At 39.0% G+C, this 20,441-nt stretch overlaps 2 protein-coding genes across 3 annotated transcripts in view; one reads left to right on the forward strand and one right to left on the reverse strand.

The window, feature by feature from the left end:
* LOC137125463 (NACHT, LRR and PYD domains-containing protein 12-like) overlaps nucleotides 1-20,441 on the reverse strand; it is a 382,261-nt gene that overhangs the window by 206,911 nt on the left and 154,909 nt on the right. The gene's annotated exons all lie outside the window — the stretch shown is intronic.
* The window catches only part of LOC137125132 (uncharacterized), a 35,786-nt gene that overhangs the window by 11,295 nt on the left and 4,050 nt on the right, over nucleotides 1-20,441 (forward strand). Inside the window, exons 8-15 of the mRNA XM_067500125.1 lie at nucleotides 1,183-1,626; nucleotides 1,943-2,389; nucleotides 3,342-3,788; nucleotides 4,101-4,547; nucleotides 9,218-9,661; nucleotides 10,643-11,089; nucleotides 15,991-16,437; nucleotides 17,470-17,916. Coding sequence (XP_067356226.1) covers nucleotides 1,183-1,626; nucleotides 1,943-2,389; nucleotides 3,342-3,788; nucleotides 4,101-4,547; nucleotides 9,218-9,661; nucleotides 10,643-11,089; nucleotides 15,991-16,437; nucleotides 17,470-17,916 — 3,570 coding nt within the window. The remainder of the gene's footprint in view (nucleotides 1-1,182; nucleotides 1,627-1,942; nucleotides 2,390-3,341; nucleotides 3,789-4,100; nucleotides 4,548-9,217; nucleotides 9,662-10,642; nucleotides 11,090-15,990; nucleotides 16,438-17,469; nucleotides 17,917-20,441) is intronic.

Genomic DNA, 20,441 nt, shown 5'->3' on the forward strand with positions numbered 1-20,441 from the left:
GTGTCAGAATGTAGCCTCCAACTATAAATGTTTCACACAGAGTAGCTAACCTAAAGCCACTGTTTACATTTTAAGCTAGTGCTAACACGAGACTGGAATCCGTCCTCTCTGCTCTGGAATTGTCATCTTCTGTCAGGAAGATGCCATGTTGCCATCACAACAGTTAATATCAGTGATCCCCTAAAGTTTCTGTGTGAGCTTTCAGTTTGAAACATTGCACCCTGCACCACATTTTTATTTTTAAAGTGTAGTGAAACCTGGCATTTTAGGCCACCACTGCTTTATGCTCCACCACACGCTACACAGCCCTTCAGGTCGCTGTCACCAAATTACAATGAATAAGAAGTTAATAATAATCAAGCAGTAATGATTTTACTTCTCTGGTTATCATCAGGGCGAAACTCGCTGAAAACACTTGTCGAAGTGAGAATCTCTGCACTGCTGCCATAACTGATCAATGAGTCTGTGTGACAGGAGGCTTCACCACATTTTCTACATCAAGAAAAATGATGTTTCTGTGTATTTCTGTTAACATGTCTAAAAAATGCTCCAGACTGTTAACAGCAACATCAGCTCTATGCCAAATGGCTAATGAGAAGCTACATGACATAAAGAAAGAGTCAATAATGCCTGACACAAAGAGTATGAAGCTTGACAGAGGAAACATTCGTAGTTTTAACAGGCACTGGGGAGATAATGCAGACGTGAAAGGGAAACTTTATTTATGAATGATTCAAAACACTGGCAGACAAGAGAAACTTGGGTGGTAATTCTACTTTTCAGCAATGAGTAACTGCAGGCAGTGTTATGTACGAAATGGATCAATAATCAAGTCAAACGAGATGTGTGATCATGAGAAATATGGGAGTGAAAACAAAGGATTATGGGTGGAGCTGATGTTGATTGTGAGTGTGTGAGCCAGACATACTGTTACTGAGACGAATGTTTGAAATTAAATTACACGTCACATTGAAGTGAAGGTAAAGCTTTGGGAATTAACCTGTTTTTGTCAGATGAACCTTCATATTTAATTTTATAATATGCTCATTAGCAGATATTTGTTGGCTTGTAGAAAAAACACAAACCAATTGTACGTTTGTAGAACGGTGGGCCTTTGACTTTTTTTTTTTTTTTTTTTTTTTTTTTTTTGACATAACGGCAAATGTCTTTTTCTCGTTCCAGTGTTCGTCGCTGGTTTAGACTTTCAGATCAACCCAGGTTATTTGTGAATCTGCTCTGTGCAGCAGCAGAGAGAGAACATCAGACAGGAGAGAAGATACTGGAGCTGTTATCATCAGTCTGCACATATCAAACATTCCCTTTGGATGACAGACACATGAATGATGATGTTATAAAATATCAGTGTGTTTTCCTGTTGGATCTGTTCTTCCATGTGAAGGACTGTGAGACTAAAACAGGTCTGAGAGTTCTTCCATCATTACTGTCAGTTTTCCAGTCAGCTCCTACAGTCTGGTTCATAGACCTCTCAGAGAGAAAGACCTCCATCCTCCTGGAAGTGCTGAAACTACAACTACAGAAGAAACCAGTGAAGCTGACAGGATGGTCAGATGAAGAGAGTGAAGTGAGGAGTTTCCTACAGTGTCTCCCTTATATCTCACAGCTCAGGTAAATGGAACATGATTTAACTCTACAGTGAGTTATGCAAATGTTTTATGTTGCAGAAGTTCTAACATCATCTTACTAATGAAATGATTTGTAAGATTAGTAGAGTAATTTACTTAATTGGTAGTTTGATATTTTGTGTTTATGTATGATAAGTTTATAAAATAGGAGTCAAATTTAAACATCCCAACAGTTTCTAACCTAAAGTAGTTAATGTTAACTTCACCTTGATCAACTGTAGCATTACAATAGGGTGTGCTTGTTTTTTTTAGTAGCGGAGATCAGATATTCACAAAATGTTTCTTTCTCACTGTTCCAGTTTTCATCTTCAATCATCAAATCCTTCAGAAGAAACTAGGATCTTAGTGAATCTGTTCTGTGCAGCAGCAGAGAGAGAACAGCAGACAGGAGAGAAGATACTGGAGCTGTTATCATCAGTCTGCACATATGAACCATTTTTTTTAAATCACTCATACATGAATGATGATGTTATAAAACATCAGTCCGATTTCCTGTTGGATCTGTTCTCCCATGTGAAGGACTGTGAGACTAAAACAGGTCTGAGAGTTCTTCCATCATTACTGTCAGTTTTCCAGTCACTTCCTACAGTCTGGTTCATAAACCTCTCAGAGAGAAAGACCTCCATCCTCCTGGAAGTGCTGAAACTACAACCAGAGAAGAAACCAGTGAAGCTGACAGGAAGATCAGATGAAGAGAGTGAAGTGAGGAGTTTCCTACAGTGTCTGCCTTATATCTCACAGCTCAGGTAAATGGAACATGATTTAACTCTACAGTGAGTTATGCAAATGTTTTATGTTGCAGAAGTTCTAACATCATCTTACTAATGAAATGAGTTGTAAGATTAGTAATTTACTTAATTGTTAGTTTGATATTTTGTATTTGTGTATGATAAGTGTATAAAATAGGAGTCAAATTTAAACATCCCAACAGTTTCTAAACTAAAGTAGTTAATGTCAACTTCACCTTGATCAACTGTAGCATTATAATGGTGTGTGTGTGTGTGTGTGTGTGTGTGTGTGTGTGTGTGTGTTCTCAGACTGATGTTATTCCACTAAAGTCTAATATCAAACATACACTGACAGTAACTTCTTCATGAAGATCAGTGACCAAACACACAAAGCAAAGATAGAATGAAATGTGAAGAAGAATAAAAATGGAAGAATTCAGCCCTGCTAATAGAAAAACATGACGTTGAAACACAAATGTAATTCAGAGAATGATGTGAATCCAAAATAATAGTATCTTTAAAACAGTTACTGAAACCAAAGAGAAGTATGTTCAGCTGCCTCTTAGTTTCTAACTATAATGAACTTTACTGACCATGATAAGATTTGTACCAGTGAACAACAAATGAAGAGTTCAGACACCTTCAGTATGAATCATCATCATTTTGTGTCTCTACTCACACATGTAGTTCAACGTGATGGAAGTTTACACATCTGTCTTCTCCAGAGCAGGATGAAGCATTGCATGATGGGAATTGTTGTACAACTACTGGACATGATAATGACTTTTAGATGTTTTGCTTTGTAATATATTCATATATTGTTCATGTCTGGTAAAACTCATCCACCAAGTACAATTACATTTCATTTAATACAGGACATTTACAAGCTAATATCTGTTCATAGTGTGTGTTTGTTTTTTTAGTAGCTGAGATCAGATATTCACAAAATGTTTCTTTCTCACTGTTCCAGATTTGATCTTCAGTCATCAAATTGTTCAGAAACAACCAGGATCTTTGGGAATCTGCTCTGTGCAGCAGCAGAGAGAGAACAGCAGACAGGAGAGAAGATACTGGAGCTGTTATCATCAGTCTGCACATATGAACCATTCTTTTGGAATCACTCATACATGAATGATGGTGATAGAAAACATCAGTCTGATTTCCTGTTGGATCTGTTCTCCCATGTGAAGGACTATGAGACTAAAACAGGTCTGAGAGTTCTTCCATCATTACTGTCAGTTTTCCAGTCAGCTCCTAGAGTCTGGTTCATAAACCTCTCAGAGAGAAAGACCTCCATCCTCCTGGAAGTGCTGAAACTACAACCAGAGAAGAAACCAGTGAAGCTGACAGGATGGTCAGATGAAGAGAGTGAAGTGAGGAGTTTCCTACAGTGTCTGCCTTATATCTCACGGCTCAGGTAAATAGAACATGATTTAACTCTACAGTGAGTTATGCAAATGTTTTATGTTGCAGAAGTTCTAACATCATCTTACTAATGAAATGATTTGTAAGATTAGTTGAGTAATTTACTTAATTGGTAGTTTTATATTTTGTATTTGTGTATGATAAGTTTATAAAATAGTCAAATTTAAACATCCGAACATTTTCTAATCTAAAGTAGTTAATGTCAACTTCTCCTTGATCAACTGTAGCATTACAATAGGGTGTGCTTGTTTTTTTAGTAGCTGAGATCAGATATTCACAAAATGTTTCTTTCTCACTGTTCCAGTTTTGATCTTCAGTCATCAAATTGTTTAGAAGAAACCAGGATCTTTGTGAATCTGTACTGTGCAGCAGCAGAGAGAGAACAGCAGACAGGAGAGAAGATACTGGAGCTGTTATCATCAGTCTGCACATATGAACCATTCTTTTGGAATCACTCATACATGAATGATGGTGATAGAAAACATCAGTGTGATTTCCTGTTGGATCTGTTCTCCCATGTGAAGGACTGTGAGACTAAAACAGGTCTGAGAGTTCTTCCATCATTACTGTCAGTTTTCCAGTCAGCTCCTAGAGTCTGGTTCATAAACCTCTCAGAGAGAAAGACCTCCATCCTCCTGGAAGTGCTGAAACTACAACCAGAGAAGAAACCAGTGGAGCTGACAGGATGGTCAGATGAAGAGAGTGAAGTGAGGAGTTTCCTACAGTTTCTGCCTTATATCTCACAGCTCAGGTAAATGATTGTAGTGAACATTTGTGGAGCTGTGTTCTCACATCGACACCACCTCACTGTTAGTTTGAAAGTTAAAATGTGTTCAGCTGATGTGTCCACATCACATCATGGAGTGTAGTTTTAATGTCCTACATTTCCCAGAGTTCAGTAGGACCTAAAGGCAGCTTTCCTACAGAGAACTGCTCATCTCTCATTAACTGATACATGTTTACTTCACTAAGCTCCCAGTTTGTTCTGAACATTAACTGTTGTTATTGTGAAGCAGCAGAGACGATCGCACAGTGTTGATGATTAGAAGTTCAGTTGTTCCTCAGGAGCAGTGATTAACTGCTGTGTTTGTTTGTTTTTCTACTGTCCTGCAGCTTTGTTCTTGGTTTCTTAAATCTCAGATATGAAGCAGGAGATTTCCTGCATTAAAGAACAGCCACAAATGGCTCTTCCTGCCTAAACACATCAGGGTTTTAGAGTTTGAATAGAAACGTATTAGAAAACGTGTTCTGGTTTGTTTTGAAGACCATTGTGTCAAATGTTTTCAGTATTTGCACCAAATGAGCAAAGTTTGAATCCGATCTGAAAATCTGAATATGCTATTGGCTTATTTGTACTGTTGTGGGCTGCACCATAAATCCTCTCAGGGGGATAAAAGTGTTTTCTTTACCTCAACAATATGCTCACTCCAGAAATTGTTGTCACAAAGTTCCCTCCTGATTTGGTTGTGTCCACCAGAGGACTGGTCCCTGTCCTTGGAAGAACACGTTCAATCCTGTTACATCTTACCCAGGCCTGTTCTGTCTGAGTATAGGGAGCCCTCCAAAACATGTTCTGCTGAACTGTTCACCCCAGTGTCACTTCATATATTAAACTAAATCTTTTCTCACACTGAAATTTAGTGAGATAAAGTTTCACCCCAAGTCTTGATTCTTACTGGGGGGTTAAAAAAAAAAACAAATACATGCTGACCCTCAGAGAAAAGGACTAGATGCTATGTCATCATTCTCATGATATGGAGGTTCCCAGTTAGGGATGGGAAAGGATTCTGGGGAAGCACTGTCCCTAAGTAAAGGAAGGCTTTGGATAGTCACTTGGTTTGAGATGGAGTGATCAGTGACACGCATTATTAGTCCACATGCACACGGAATAAGGCAACACCCCCACAGGGTCAGTGGATTAATGGCTATAACAACACCTGTGAAGAGGGACAGGATGAAGGTTTTCCATTTTCAAACCAGCCTGGGCTGGTGTCATCATAGCCACAATTTTTTTTTTTACAGTTCTTGTCACTCTTGTCACAGTCCCTCCAGGTCCTTTGTAACAGACCCATGTGGGCCTCTGTTGTTTGGGATGACGGTGCAACACGAGTCTCCAAACGTGGTGGAGACTCCTCCCTTGTCTGCAAGCAACATGTCAGTTGCCATTCTGTTCTCCCATGTCATCTGCAATGTTGCTGCCAACTGCTCAGCTGTACCTCCAATGGCATCAAGTGTGTGATTGATGAATCTCTGTTGGTTGTAATACAGGTAGTTGCTCCAATCAACATTCTTGTTGGTTGTGCATCACCAGCAAAGGGAGGAATCAAATCCTGCTGCAATCTGGTTACGAGTCTTGTATCCACTTGGGATTGGGAGAGAATGATGGATATTGCACTATGGCATTTTTGGAATAAAATGTCATTGGTGTCCCAGGTCGTCTGTCTGGAGGCTCGAATGCTGATGCAGTCAATCAGAAGAACTTTACTAACATTGTCTGATTGTGCTATAATTCATGAATCATCCTTAAGATTTCTGCAACCGTGGTGAAGAGAATAAATGTGCACAATCTGATATTCAGGTTCCACTCCTTCAGTTTGAGTGGGTGCTGTTACCGTGTGGGATTCTCCATCATTGGGCAGCAGATGTCACCTCTGTCACCTTCCTGTATTCACATTTGTTGGAGTTGTTGGAAGTTGAAGTCTAGTTCAAGCCCAATCATCGCTTCTCCCCCCTCACCGAGCTGAACAATTCAGAGGTCAAATTTGACCATCTGTGGCTTGTAGGTCGTCCTCCACAGTGATCGTCTCCTTGTCGAGTCGGTATGCATGTGGTTGTAGTTCCTTTTACTGTTCCGGTATGGGGATCCTCTTGCAGTGGCTGGTGTGGACCCACGCGACATGTCTCTCTCTCTCTCTCAAAGTTTATCTCTGGACGAATCCATGTCCTTTTTTTGTAGTGTTGCACCTAATGTCTTCATAAAGCTTTCCAGATACGCTTGATAGTGACTGCATGGTTTGCAGTTCAGTCTGTAGATTCAGTTCCTGAATTGAATTTCCTACCAATAGATTGTTTTGTTTATGTTAGTGTGTCACATTTAATAATCGATATTTAATCGACTTAAGGCGACAAGACAAGATCTATAGAGCTGCAACAAGAAAAATGTGCAATTAGTGTTGTGTCTGATGTCGTAAAAGTCCTTTGTCTGTTCGAATAACTTACGAATAACAACAAATGTAGTCAGTCTAAATAATCATTCATTCATAAACATTCATATCAATGGATAGTTTATAGGTTTCAGTAAGAGCTCTCAGCTCACCAGCGTGTGCAGACAAGTTAGAGGGTAGTTTTATCATGAACCTTCTGTAGCAGCTGCAAACTAAGAATCAAAGCCATCATAACTCTTATGTCAGAAATCAGAATTAGTGTGTTTGTGATATCAGGTCTGGAAGTACAGATGGTTTCTATTACCTCAGTGCAGTTATGAGGATCCATCATCCTCTGCAGGCAGCAGAGTAGCAGGGTTCAACATATAGAACATCTTTTCACAGCAATGTTGGACTTTTCAAGCAACATCTCAGAACAGCTAATCAAATGAGGTTGGGATAAAAAAGAAGGCATGTAACTGTCTTTCTGGTCAACAACTAGAGTATTGGGCAACACTTTTTCTTCAGGAGTTCACATTTTTTCATAAAGTGCAAACAACAACAACAAAAATATTAAACACAGCAAACACGAAAACTTCACACAGAGAACAATTTGTCTGAAAAATGTTGTTATGCCAAGAAAAGTCAACGTTTCTTTAGTCATCTGCTTTGGAATATTTTTGAATTGCGGCAAATTCAATTTTGTGACACTGTTTATCTTTGGGGCGATCACATGACCCAGATATGTCACTTTAGTCAAACTGCAGTTTAGAAAGAATCACTTCATGGCCATTGTCAACAAGATGTTTTAACAGTTGCACCATATACATTTTTTCCCTGCTTATCTAAACTGACAAATACAAAATGCAAATTAGCAAATCATCTACGTACTGTAGCAAACACAAAAAATTTGTTGGTACCAGAGAAAGAATGATTTGTAGATTTTTACTTAAGGTGCTGTGTGGCTGCATTCACCTCCTGTTAATTTGAACAAAGCACCACTCAATTGGTTGGTCCCCTATTTTTTTACCAAAAATATGGTAACACACACAAGAGAATTCTCACCTGAAATTATTACAGCTGCTGTTAACAGGGATTACTTATCAGAATGACAATGCTTTGTAAAATTATGCAGGTCCTACCTGGATTCTGTTCCTGAGTGTGTGCGTGTGTGGGTGGAGGTCACCCACCCACTATTGTATTTGTATCGCCTGATCTGGGGTCTGCTCCCCCAACTCTCCCATCCAGTCAGTCTTTTGTATATCTACAATCAGATTGACGAGGCCTCACAGGCTGCTCAGCCTTTAACCACTCAGCTCACAGCTAAGTTCACACAATGAGACAAGGAATGAGTCAATGAAAATGACCCTTAATAAGCTTTTTGCTTCTCATGTCTTTTAAGTCTTGAGATTGATCAACAGTTCTGGTTCCCTACTGGGAAGCAAATACTCAGATGTAGGCAGTTTATGGTTGGTGTCTATCTAACACATCAGTGGGAGACAGGATGTCTTGAGGGAAAACAAATGGTGAGTGTCCACTGATGAAGCACTGATGTATGATTTGACAGAATAGTAGTGAAGGAGAAACTGTGTTGCATTTTTTAAATTTCCCTCAGAATAACAACCTCCAAATTCAGAAAACTGATTGATACAGTTTATACTAGAAAAATATACTTTATATTTAAAATAATAATCAATACATTTATATATGATTTTCTACAAGACTTTATAATTTTTCTGATCAAATATCAGTGATGGATGCTGGATCAAACACTCATTCAGTGGCTCCTGTGACTCTGATACAGAAAGTAAAGTGACTGGAACTTAGTCGAATATTTGAGTGACTTAATTTTTCTGTAGCTTCACTGAAATGAAATTACACGTCACATGGAAGTGAAAGTAGAGCTTTGCAAATCTCCACTATGCTACAACATCAGTGTGTGAAGTTTGATAGTTTTACAGAATAATGGATGTTTAAACTTCTACTCCAGTATTTTGAGCTTTGAAGGAGATGGATTGAGAAAAAAAACTGAGGATTTACCATTGTAGCCTGATGTTTGTGGTTCCTTCAACATTTTAGAAGAATTTTAGTGAGTAAAGTAAAAACTCCATGTATGATTTATCCTGTTATTGTTGAATTTTACACTGATTCATGTTTGATTTCAGTTTCTGCTCATTAGCAGGTATTTGTTGGCTTTTAGAAGAAACATCTGTAAAACCAGTTTTACATGAAATTTGTTGCTGTTATATTGAAACAAGATGTTTACATCTCATTTCAGTGTCAATAACTGGTTTAAAGTCTCAGATCAAACCAGGATCTTTGGGAATCTGCTCTGTGCAGCAGCAGAGAGAGAACAGCAGACAGGAGAGAAGATACTGGAGCTGTTATCATCAGTCTGCACATATCAAACATTCCCTTTGGATGAGAGATACATGAATGATGATCATAAAGAATACCAGTGTGATTTCCTGTTGGATCTGTTCTCCCATGTTAAGGACTGTGAGACTAAAACAGGTCTGAGAGTTCTTCCATCATTACTGTCAGTTTTCCAGTCAGCTCCTAGAGTCTGGTTCATAAACCTCTCAGAGAGAAAGACCTCCATCCTCCTGGAAGTGCTGAAACTACAACCAGAGAAGAAACCAGTGGAGCTGACAGGATGGTCAGATGAAGAGAGTGAAGTGAGGAGTTTCCTACAGTGTCTGCCTTATATCTCACAGCTCAGGTAAATGGAACATGATTTAACTCTACAGTGAGTTATGCAAATGTTTTATGTTGCAGAAGTTCTAACATCATCTTACTAATGAAATGATTTGTAAGATTAGTAATTTACTTAATTGTTAGTTTGATATTTTGTATTTGTGTATGATAAGTTTATAAAATAGGAGTCAAATTTAAACATCCCAACAGTTTCTAATCTAAAGTAGTTAATGTTAACTTCACCTTGATCAACTGTAGCATTATAATGGTGTGTGTGTGTGTGTGTGTGTGTGTGTGTGTGTGTGTGTGTGTGTGTGTGTGTGTGTGTGTGTGTGTGTGTGTGTGTGTGTGTGTGTGTGTGTGTGTGTGTGTGTGTGTGTTCTCAGACTGATGTTATTCCGATAAAGTCTAATATCAAACTGACAGTAACTTGTCTTCATGAAGATCAGTGACCAAACACACAAAGCAAAGATAGAATGAAATGTGAAGAAGAATAAAAATGGAAGAATTCAGCCCTGCTAATAGAAAAACATGACGTTGAAACACAAATGTAATTCAGAGAATGATGTGAATCCAAAATAATAGTATCTTTAAAACAGTTACTGAAACCAAAGAGAAGTATGTTCAGCTGCCTCTTAGTTTCTAACTATAATGAACTTTACTGACCATGATAAGATTTGTACCAGTGAACAACAAATGAAGAGTTCAGACACCTTCAGTATGAATCATCATCATTTTGTGTCTCTACTCACACATGTAGTTCAACGTGATGGTAGTTTACACATCTGTCTTCTCCAGAGCAGGATGAAGCATTGCATGATGGGAATTGTTGTACAACTACTGGACATGATAATGACTTTTAGATGTTTTGCTTTGTAATATATTCATATATTGTTCATGTCTGGTAAAACTCATCCACCAAGTACAATTACATTTCATTTAATACAGGACATTTACAAGCTAATATCTGTTCATATCTGCTAATATCTGTTTCTCACTTTTCCAGTTTTGATCTTCAGTCATCAAATCGTTCAGAAACAACCAGGATTTTTGTGAATCTGTTCTGTGCAGCAGCAGAGAGAGAACAGCAGACAGGAGAGAAGATACTGGAGCTGTTATCATCAGTCTGCACATATCAAACATTCCCTTTGGAAGGGAGATACATGAGAGATTATGTTATAAAACATCAGTGTGATTTCCTGTTGGATCTGTTCTCCCATGTGAAGGACTATGAGACTAAAACAGGTCTGAGAGTTCTTCCATCATTACTGTCAGTTTTCCAGTCAGCTCCTAGAGTCTGGTTCATAAACCTCTCAGAGAGAAAGACCTCCATCCTCCTGGAAGTGCTGAAACTACAACCAGAGAAGAAACCAGTGAAGCTGACAGGATGGTCAGATGAAGAGAGTGAAGTGAGGAGTTTCCTACAGTGTCTCCCTTATATCTCACAGCTCAGGTAAATGATTGTAGTGAACATTTGTGGAGCTGTGTTCTCACATCGACACCACCTCACTGTTAGTTTGAAAGTTAAAATGTGTTCAGCTGATGTGTCCACATCACATCATGGAGTGTAGTTTTAATGTCCTACATTTCCCAGAGTTCAGTAGGACCTAAAGGCAGCTTTCCTACAGAGAACTGCTCATCTCTCATTAACTGATACATGTTTACTTCACTAAGCTCCCAGTTTGTTCTGAACATTAACTGTTGTTATTGTGAAGCAGCAGAGACGATCGCACAGTGTTGATGATTAGAAGTTCAGTTGTTCCTCAGGAGCAGTGATTAACTGCTGTGTTTGTTTGTTTTTCTACTGTCCTGCAGCTTTGTTCTTGGTTTCTTAAATCTCAGATATGAAGCAGGAGATTTCCTGCATTAAAGAACAGCCACAAATGGCTCTTCCTGCCTAAACACATCAGGGTTTTAGAGTTTGAATAGAAACGTATTAGAAAACGTGTTCTGGTTTGTTTTGAAGACCATTGTGTCAAATGTTTTCAGTATTTGCACCAAATGAGCAAAGTTTGAATCCGATCTGAAAATCTGAATATGCTATTGGCTTATTTGTACTGTTGTGGGCTGCACCATAAATCCTCTCAGGGGGATAAAAGTGTTTTCTTTACCTCAACAATATGCTCACTCCAGAAATTGTTGTCACAAAGTTCCCTCCTGATTTGGTTGTGTCCACCAGAGGACTGGTCCCTGTCCTTGGAAGAACACGTTCAATCCTGTTACATCTTACCCAGGCCTGTTCTGTCTGAGTATAGGGAGCCCTCCAAAACATATTCTGCTGAACTGTTCACCCCAGTGTCACTTCATATATTAAACTAAATCTTTTCTCACACTGAAATTTAGTGAGATAAAGTTTCACCCCAAGTCTTGATTCTTACTGGGGGGTTAAAAAAAAAAACAAATACATGCTGACCCTCAGAGAAAAGGACTAGATGCTATGTCATCATTCTCATGATATGGAGGTTCCCAGTTAGGGATGGGAAAGGATTCTGGGGAAGCACTGTCCCTAAGTAAAGGAAGGCTTTGGATAGTCACTTGGTTTGAGATGGAGTGATCAGTGACACGCATTATTAGTCCACATGCACACGGAATAAGGCAACACCCCCACAGGGTCAGTGCAGTAATGTCTATAACAACACCTGTGAAGAGGGACAGGATGAAGGTTTTCCATTTTCAAACCAGCCTGGGCTGGTGTCATCATAGCCACAATTTTTTTTTTTTACAGTTCTTGTCACTCTTGTCACAGTCCCTCCAGGTCCTTTGTAACAGACCCATGTGGGCCTCTGTTGTTTGGGATGACGGTGCAACACGAGTCTCCAAACGTGGTGCAGACTCCTCCCTTGTCTACAAGCAACATGTCAGTTGCCGTTCAGTTCTCCCATGTCATCTGCAATGTTGCTGCCAACTGCTCAGCTGTACCTCCAATGGCATCAAGTGTGTGATTGATGAATCTCTGTTGGTTGTAATACAGGTAGTTGCTCCAATCAACATTCTTGTTGGTTGTGCATCACCAGCAAAGGGAGGAATCAAATCCTGCTGCAATCTGGTTGCGAGCCTTGTATCCATTTGGGATTCCTGTGTTACTCTAATGTCATCAATATACACTTCTGTGTGACATGATCCCAGAGGTTTCTGGAGTGCTTGTCTCATGCTGTGGTGTGGTGCAGTAGACCAGTGTGCGATGTCTGAGTCACTGCTGGGAGTACGTGTATTTCTTGGACCAGCATGACAAGGGCACACATATCACGCCTTAAAATTAAGTATGAATTGGACCCAGAAATGAGCAGATCACAGAGGACTTGGAAGGCAAACAGTTTATTCAAGTTAAGCGGAGAAGGGGACTCTGGACCGGAGAGGAAGGCGGGGATGGCCAGGAGACGGTAGGGAACTCTGAGGGGAAAAGGAGACAGAGGTGAATGACAAACTATGGCATGGGGAATATATTGGGAGAACCAGATATCTTACTGCGGGTGGAGGTTTGAAGTTGAGCGGAGACCAGGTTGGGCAGGAGACCAGAACAGGAGGAAGGGCTGAACTAAAGGCCGCTGGCAGAAAAACAACCAGGGAGCAAAACAGGCAGACTCGAGCAAAGTACCAACATAAACAGAACACAAGTAGCAAAGAAAAAGTGCAGGGGAGCGAACTCCAACTCAAACCCTGCCTAAAAAGGTAAACACAAAAACGCTTGTTCCAAAAACAAAAGAACCCCAAGTAGGAGGGAAAAAAACAGTAGTTCAATAACTAGTGCTAAAAGAATCAAAACAGATGCTGAAATTAAACAATGAGCAACACAAAGTAGCAACAGAATAATAATTTCTTCAATCGTTGTTAGCGAGCAAACAAAGTAGCAAATTAAACGCTGGCAGTGAGCAAACAAAGTAGCAACAGAGAGATAAGTTATTTGAAAATTAGCAAAGGAATTCTCGAGAGAAAAAACAAAAATAAACTAGAACAAGACCTTATTCTCTTAGGTGCGGATTTTCAGGATCAGAGACAGATTATTCACCGAGGCAGTCAGAAAGACAATCTGGCAGGGAGTGACAGGTGAGCAGAGTATATAAAGGGAGGCAACAGGTGAGCGGCATGAGACTAATTGCAGATCGGCAGGGAGGGGAGAGGAGAGGAAAACAGAGTGAGGAAGTACCAATCACCAAGGCAACAAGACTAAGACTCACAGCCGTGACAACACACTCCTGTCCAGTTAGCTGGCAGAGCTCTAGTTGACCTGACACACATCCAGTACACATTCAGCACGGGATTGATTCCTGCATCAAAAGCATCTCTCTTGCAGCGTCTGCAATAAACTCCATCTTCAATAATCTCCTTGGCAACTTCAGAGCTCTGTGAATGTCCAGGTTTAAGTGGTGGGTAGAGGGTATGTGTCTTTGTGCAGTTCAGTGGTGTGATGCCTACTGACACATTTCCATAGGTCTGATTGAAGCAGACAAACTTAGCTCCCAGCGCAGGCTTGATGTGGCTTAGTGTGGAGACAATGATGGATATTGGACTATGGCATTTTTGGAATAAAATGTCATTGGTGTCCCAGGTCGTCTGTCTGGAGGCTCGAATGATGATGCAGTCAATCAGAAGAACTTTACTAACATTGTCTGTCATGCAATCTGGATCCCCAGGAAGTCCTTCCACTGATAATTTGGTCTTGTAGCCCTGGGAAACAAGACATGAGGAGGTGAATGTGGTCCTCACAGTATAATTAATGTTTTTATGCAGGTTGTCCATCATCCATGACGAAGACCGTGTGTTGGAATATGGGTCAAGTAAGCGTGCAGACTTAACCACACTTCTTGTCAGTCTGGGTTTGTTAGTGAGCTGCTGGGTGATCTGTTTATGGTGCTATAATTCATGGATCATCCACAAGATTTCTGCAACCGTGGTGAATAATAAATAAATGTGCACAATCTGATCTTCAGGTTCCACTCCTTCAGTTTGAGTGTGAGATTCTCCGTCATTGGGCAGCAGATGTCACCTTTATCACTTTCCAGTATTCACCTTTGTTGAAGTTGTTGGAGCTTGAAGTCTAGTTCAAGCCCAATCATCGCTTCTCCCCCCTCACCGAGCTGAACAATTCAGAGGTCAAATTTGACCATCTGTGGCTTGTAGGTCGTCCTCCACAGTGATCGTCTCCTTGTCGAGTCGGTATGCGTGTGGTTGTAGTTCCTTTTCTGGTTCTGGTATGGGGATCCTCTTGCAGTGGCTGGCATGGACCCACGTGATGCGTGTCTCCACCTTCACTGCTGTATTAGAAGTCAGTAGTACTTGATTTGATCCTATGAAATGTCTCTGTTTCCAGTGTTTCCTCCAGTGGTCCTTGATGAGCACCCAGTCACCTGGTTTAAAATCTTGCAGGCTGATGGCTGCAGGTGTAGTCAGGGCTGCTTTCACCTGGGGACAAACAGCTGAGAGAGTTTACACACTATAGTTAAAAGATCACATCTTCATGACAAACTCGTCAGAGTTTGTTTGTTCTGAATAACAACTACGCCAGGAGGTTTTCCCAACATTATTCGGAACAGACTTAACTTGCATATAGCAAGTTAAGTTAGCACCGATGCTAATTCTTAAATCCACGTCAAACCTGTTACTTCACAGCATTTTGTTAATTTGGTCATTCCATCGTACCTGCACTCTGGGGGTGATAAGGCAGCAATACTGAAAAATAACCCAAATTAGACAAATCATTAAACACCTTTATGGTAAACCCAGGACCATTGTCACTAATAACTTTCTTCTGGAAAACTTCACCTAATGATCATGTGTTTGGGCCTTTTTACCACAGCACATGCATCGTGTTTAGAAAAAATAAAAAATAATCTGTGTGCTGCACAGATTATTCAGCTCCATATGCTTGGAAGAACCCTGGTATATAAACCTTCTGTAGCAATAGCTGTTACAATATGGACACATCCCCCTTTTGCAAATGTGTTGTTTACCATGAACTAGCTTTGCATGCAAATGAAAATATGAATTAGGTAAACAAAGGTTCTCTGGACCAATACATGACCCTTTTTGCAGTGGTGCACATAATGTCTTCTCAAAGTTTTCTAGATACGCTGATGGTATGATGGTAATTTACACATCTGTCTTCTCAAGAGCAGGATGAAGCATTGCATGATGGGAATTTTTTTACAACTACTGGACATGATAATGACTTTTAGATGTTTTGCTTTGTAATATATTAATATATTGTTCATGTCTGGTAAAACTCATCCATCAAGTACAAGTACATTTCATTTAATACAGGACATTTACAAACTAATATCTGTTCATAGTGTGTGTTTGTTTTTTTAAGTAGCTGAGATCAGATATTCACAAAATGTTTCTTTCTCGCTGTTCCAGTTTTTATCTTCAGTCATCAAATCGTTCAGAAACAACCAGGATCTTTGTGAATCTGTTCTGTGCAGCAGCAGAGAGAGAACAGCAGACAGGAGAGAAGATACTGGAGCTGTTATCATCAGTCTGCACATATAAAACATTCCCTTTGTGTGACGCATATGTGGATGATTATGTTTTAAAATCCCAGTCTGATTACCTGTTGGATCTGTTCTCCCATGTGAAGGACTGTGAGACTAAAACAGGTCTGAGAGTTCTTCCATCATTCCAGTCAGTTTTCCAGTGTGTTCCTACAGTCTGGTTCATAAACCTCTCAGAGAGAAAGACCTCCATCCTCCTGGAAGTGCTGAAACTACAACCAGAGAAGAAACCAGTGGAGCTGACAGGATGGTCAGATGAAGAGAGTGAAGTGAGGAGTTTCCTACAGTGTCTGCCTTATATCTCACAGCTCAGGTAAATGGAACATGATTTAACTCTACAGTGAGTTATGCAAATGTTTTATGTTGCAGAAGTTCTAACATCAGTTTACTAATGAAATGATTTGTAAGATTAGTAGAGTAATTTAATTAATTGTTAGTTTGATATTTTGTATTTGTGTGTGATAAGTTTATAAAATAGGAGTCAAATTTAAACATCCCAACAGTTTCTAATCTAAAATAGTTAATGTCAACTTCACCTTGAGCAACTGTAGCATGATAATGGTGTGTGTGTGTGTGTGTGTGTGTGTGTGTGTGTGTGTGTGTGTGTGTGTGTGTGTGTGTGTGTGTGTGTGTGTGTGTGTGTGTGTGTGTGTGTGTGTGTGTGTGTGTGTGTGTTCTCAGACTGATGTTATTCCACTAAAGTCTAATATCAAACATACACTGACAGTAACTTGTCTTCATGAAGATCAGTGACCAAACACACAAAGCAAAGATAGAATGAAATGTGAAGAAGAATAAAAATGGAAGAATTCAGCCCTGCTAATAGAAAAACATGACGTTGAAACACAAATGTAATTCAGAGAATGATGTGAATCCAAAATAATAGTATCTTTAAAACAGTTACTGAAACCAAAGAGAAGTATGTTCAGCTGCCTCTTAGTTTCTAACTATAATGAACTTTACTGACCATGATAAGATTTGTACCAGTGAACAACAAATGAAGAGTTCAGACACCTTCAGTATGAATCATCATCATTTTGTGTCTCTACTCACACATGTAGTTCAACGTGATGGTAGTTTACACATCTGTCTTCTCCAGAGCAGGATGAAGCATTGCATGATGGGAATTGTTGTACAACTACTGGACATGATAAAGACTTTTAGATGTTTTGCTTTGTAATATATTCATATATTGTTCATGTCTGGTAAAACTCATCCACAAAGTAAAATTACATTTCATTTAATACAGGACATTTACAAGCTAATATCTGTTCATAGTGTGTGTTTGGTTTTTTTAGTAGCTGAGATCAGATGGTCACAAAATGTTTCTTTCTCACTGTTCCAGTTTTGATCTTCAGTCATCAAATCGTTCAAAAACAACCAGGATCTTTGGGAATCTGCTCTGTGCAGCAGCAGAGAGAGAACAGCAGACAGGAGAGAAGATACTGGAGCTGTTATCATCAGTCTGCAGATATGAAATATTCTTTCTGAATGAGGAATACATGTATGATGATGATAGAAAACATCAGTGTGATTTCCTGTTGGATCTGTTCTCCCATGTGAAGGACTATGAGACTAAAACAGGTCTGAGAGTTCTTTCATCATTACTGTCAGTTTTCCAGTCAGCTCCTACAGTCTGGTTCATAAACCTCTCAGAGAGAAAGACCTCCATCCTCCTGGAAGTGCTGAAACTACAACCAGAGAAGAAACCAGTGGAGCTGACAGGATGGTCAGATGAAGAGAGTGAAGTGAGGAGTTTCCTACAGTGTCTGCCTTATATCTCACAGCTCAGGTAAATGGAACATGATTTAACTCTACAGTGAGTTATGCAAATGTTTTATGTTGCAGAAGTTCTAACATCATCTTACTAATGAAATGATTTGTATGATTAGTAGAGTAATTTACTTAATTTGTAGTTTGATATTTTGTATTTGTGTGTGATAAGTTTATAAAATAGGAGTCAAATTTAAACATCCCAACAGTTTCTAATCTAAAGTAGTTAATGTCAACTTCACCTTGATCAACTGTAGCATTATAATGGTGTGTGTGTGTGTGTGTGTGTGTGTGTGTGTGTGAATACATTACCAATGTAGTTAAAAAAACATTCTGTTATTTTAAAATACATCCTGGAGCCTAATGTGGCCTCCACAAATATCTTTGTCTTAACAAAACAGTTTAAGAAACTGCAAAATATAAAATTTCATTCTGCATGGCAATTTAAACAACACCAACTTTAATATGAAGATTAAAACAGTTGCAGAATAATTAACTAACAATGGACCAATCAATTAATTATTAATTGCAGCTTTTCTGTACTTGTACTTTTCTGTAACAAGACTTTCATGTTTGAATTATTGTTCAATGTTAGTCTTTTTCAGGACAATGCAAGTGTCTTCTTACAATTTGTTGGCACTAGGACACTAGGACACATTAAGTGCATTTTCCACCCTTTGCACAGCTATTGATACAGTTGCAGTCAAAGTTTCAAGCTTCAGAACAAATACTTCCAAAACGTATTTTTCAGCTGACCTGGATAGGCAACATTGTAGACATAGTAAAGGTACAATGCAATACTCAGAGACAGAGAAATATTTACTTCCCCACTATACAACATCATTTTGTGTCTATCCATCTGGACTTTGACCACAGTGCAGTCATTCTGTGGCTCGCCATCACTGGTGCTCAGGACAATTGTGGGCACTGGGCTGAGTAGATCCTGAAACAATAAATGACAAGTCACACTCATAGCTCCATAGAAATTAATTTCTAGAAATCATATTATTCATTTTTTTAAATTATTTTTAAAAAGCACCATAAAAATTTCAACAAACCTTATTCATTATAAAAAGATGGCAGGCAGTATCTTTGAAAACAGAAGGCAGGAGAGGTATCGCTGTGTTCAAAATCTGACCTAAAAATGAACATATGTAGAGATCATAGGGCAGGAGAAGAGCTTTTACGCATTTTGGATACTGTATACAGTTGTGAATGAAAGTTTACATACACTCATCATGGGCATGACTGTTATTACAATATTAGGATTTAAATTTGTTCTTTGAATAGTTTATTTGCGGCATCTGACTGGTCCCAAATTCAGTCCAAGTATACCAGGGACACTGGTATGACACTTCCATTAAATTGCTCACCTACACAGTCTTGCTGATAACCTGCCAATTTATTTTCCACAAGCCAAACACATACTTCTCCAACAGTCCACTGCTGAACCATAGTCTGTTAAAGCAAAGCAAAACACAGATTACATTGTATGTTCTGTGACATGATTTGGTATTATTGCTGCATCTATTAATTTTTTAATATTGATAAATACATCAACTATTTTCAGTAATTGGTTAATTAATATATTAAAAAAATATATAAAGTGTCATCAGTGCTTTCCATTTTACCTATATGCCTTGTAGTTTATATGATAAGAGAAATGGGCACAAATTCTCAAAACTAAAAGTCAAACTATTTGTCTTCCCTCTCTCCTCCCTCAACTTAGATGGTATCTTCCAGCTTCTGATAGACTAAACACACCTTAAGTAATATGCCATTGGTAGGGCAGGGATAGTTGGGGAAAAAAACTGGACAGAGGACCTTGAGGACCAGGGTTGAGAATCAATGAATTTTATCTATTCAAAATACTTGTAAGACTTGTATTATTCCAAAAAATGCACACAATCTGCTGTGGTCGATGCATTGCTGTATTCCACTATTCAAAACCTGCTCTACTGAATTTTCTTATAGGTCACATCAATGAAAACAATGCGGCAGCGTTCTCTGTAGTAGCGTTACTGCTGAAAAAAAAGGCGATTTTTCCCAATATTGAGAACAGATCACTTATAAGCAAACAAAACAGCGACAGTCTTTGAAATATAGTTATCACAAAAGAGGCTTCAGGTGCCATTTGATATGTTGACATTATCATTACTTTCCAAATATGTAACGTTTAAATTGAATTCTGTCAGCCTAGCTAACACTATAGGTAGCTTAGCAAACGTACAATTACATTTAACGCTAACAAACAACAACATGTTAAAACGTTTTTGTGAAAATACTTCACCTTATCTATGAAGACGACAAGTGGGGAAAAAGCAGTAGAGATACTGATGACAGTAACTGCTGTCACCAAAAAGTTTAATTTGCAACAAAGTTCTCGTAGGTCAGTGACATTCTGTGTGTGCGCACCTTTTCTCTCTCTGGCAATACACTTAATAATGAATTAGTGGCTGGAGACGTGCTCAGATCATTTACTTTAGTAAAAGTAGCAATACAACAATACATAAATACTCTGTTACAAGGAAAAGTCCTGCATTC

This window comes from Channa argus, chromosome 4 (genome assembly GCF_033026475.1).
Source record: "Channa argus isolate prfri chromosome 4, Channa argus male v1.0, whole genome shotgun sequence".
In the NCBI taxonomy this organism is placed as follows: Eukaryota; Metazoa; Chordata; class Actinopteri; order Anabantiformes; family Channidae; genus Channa; species Channa argus.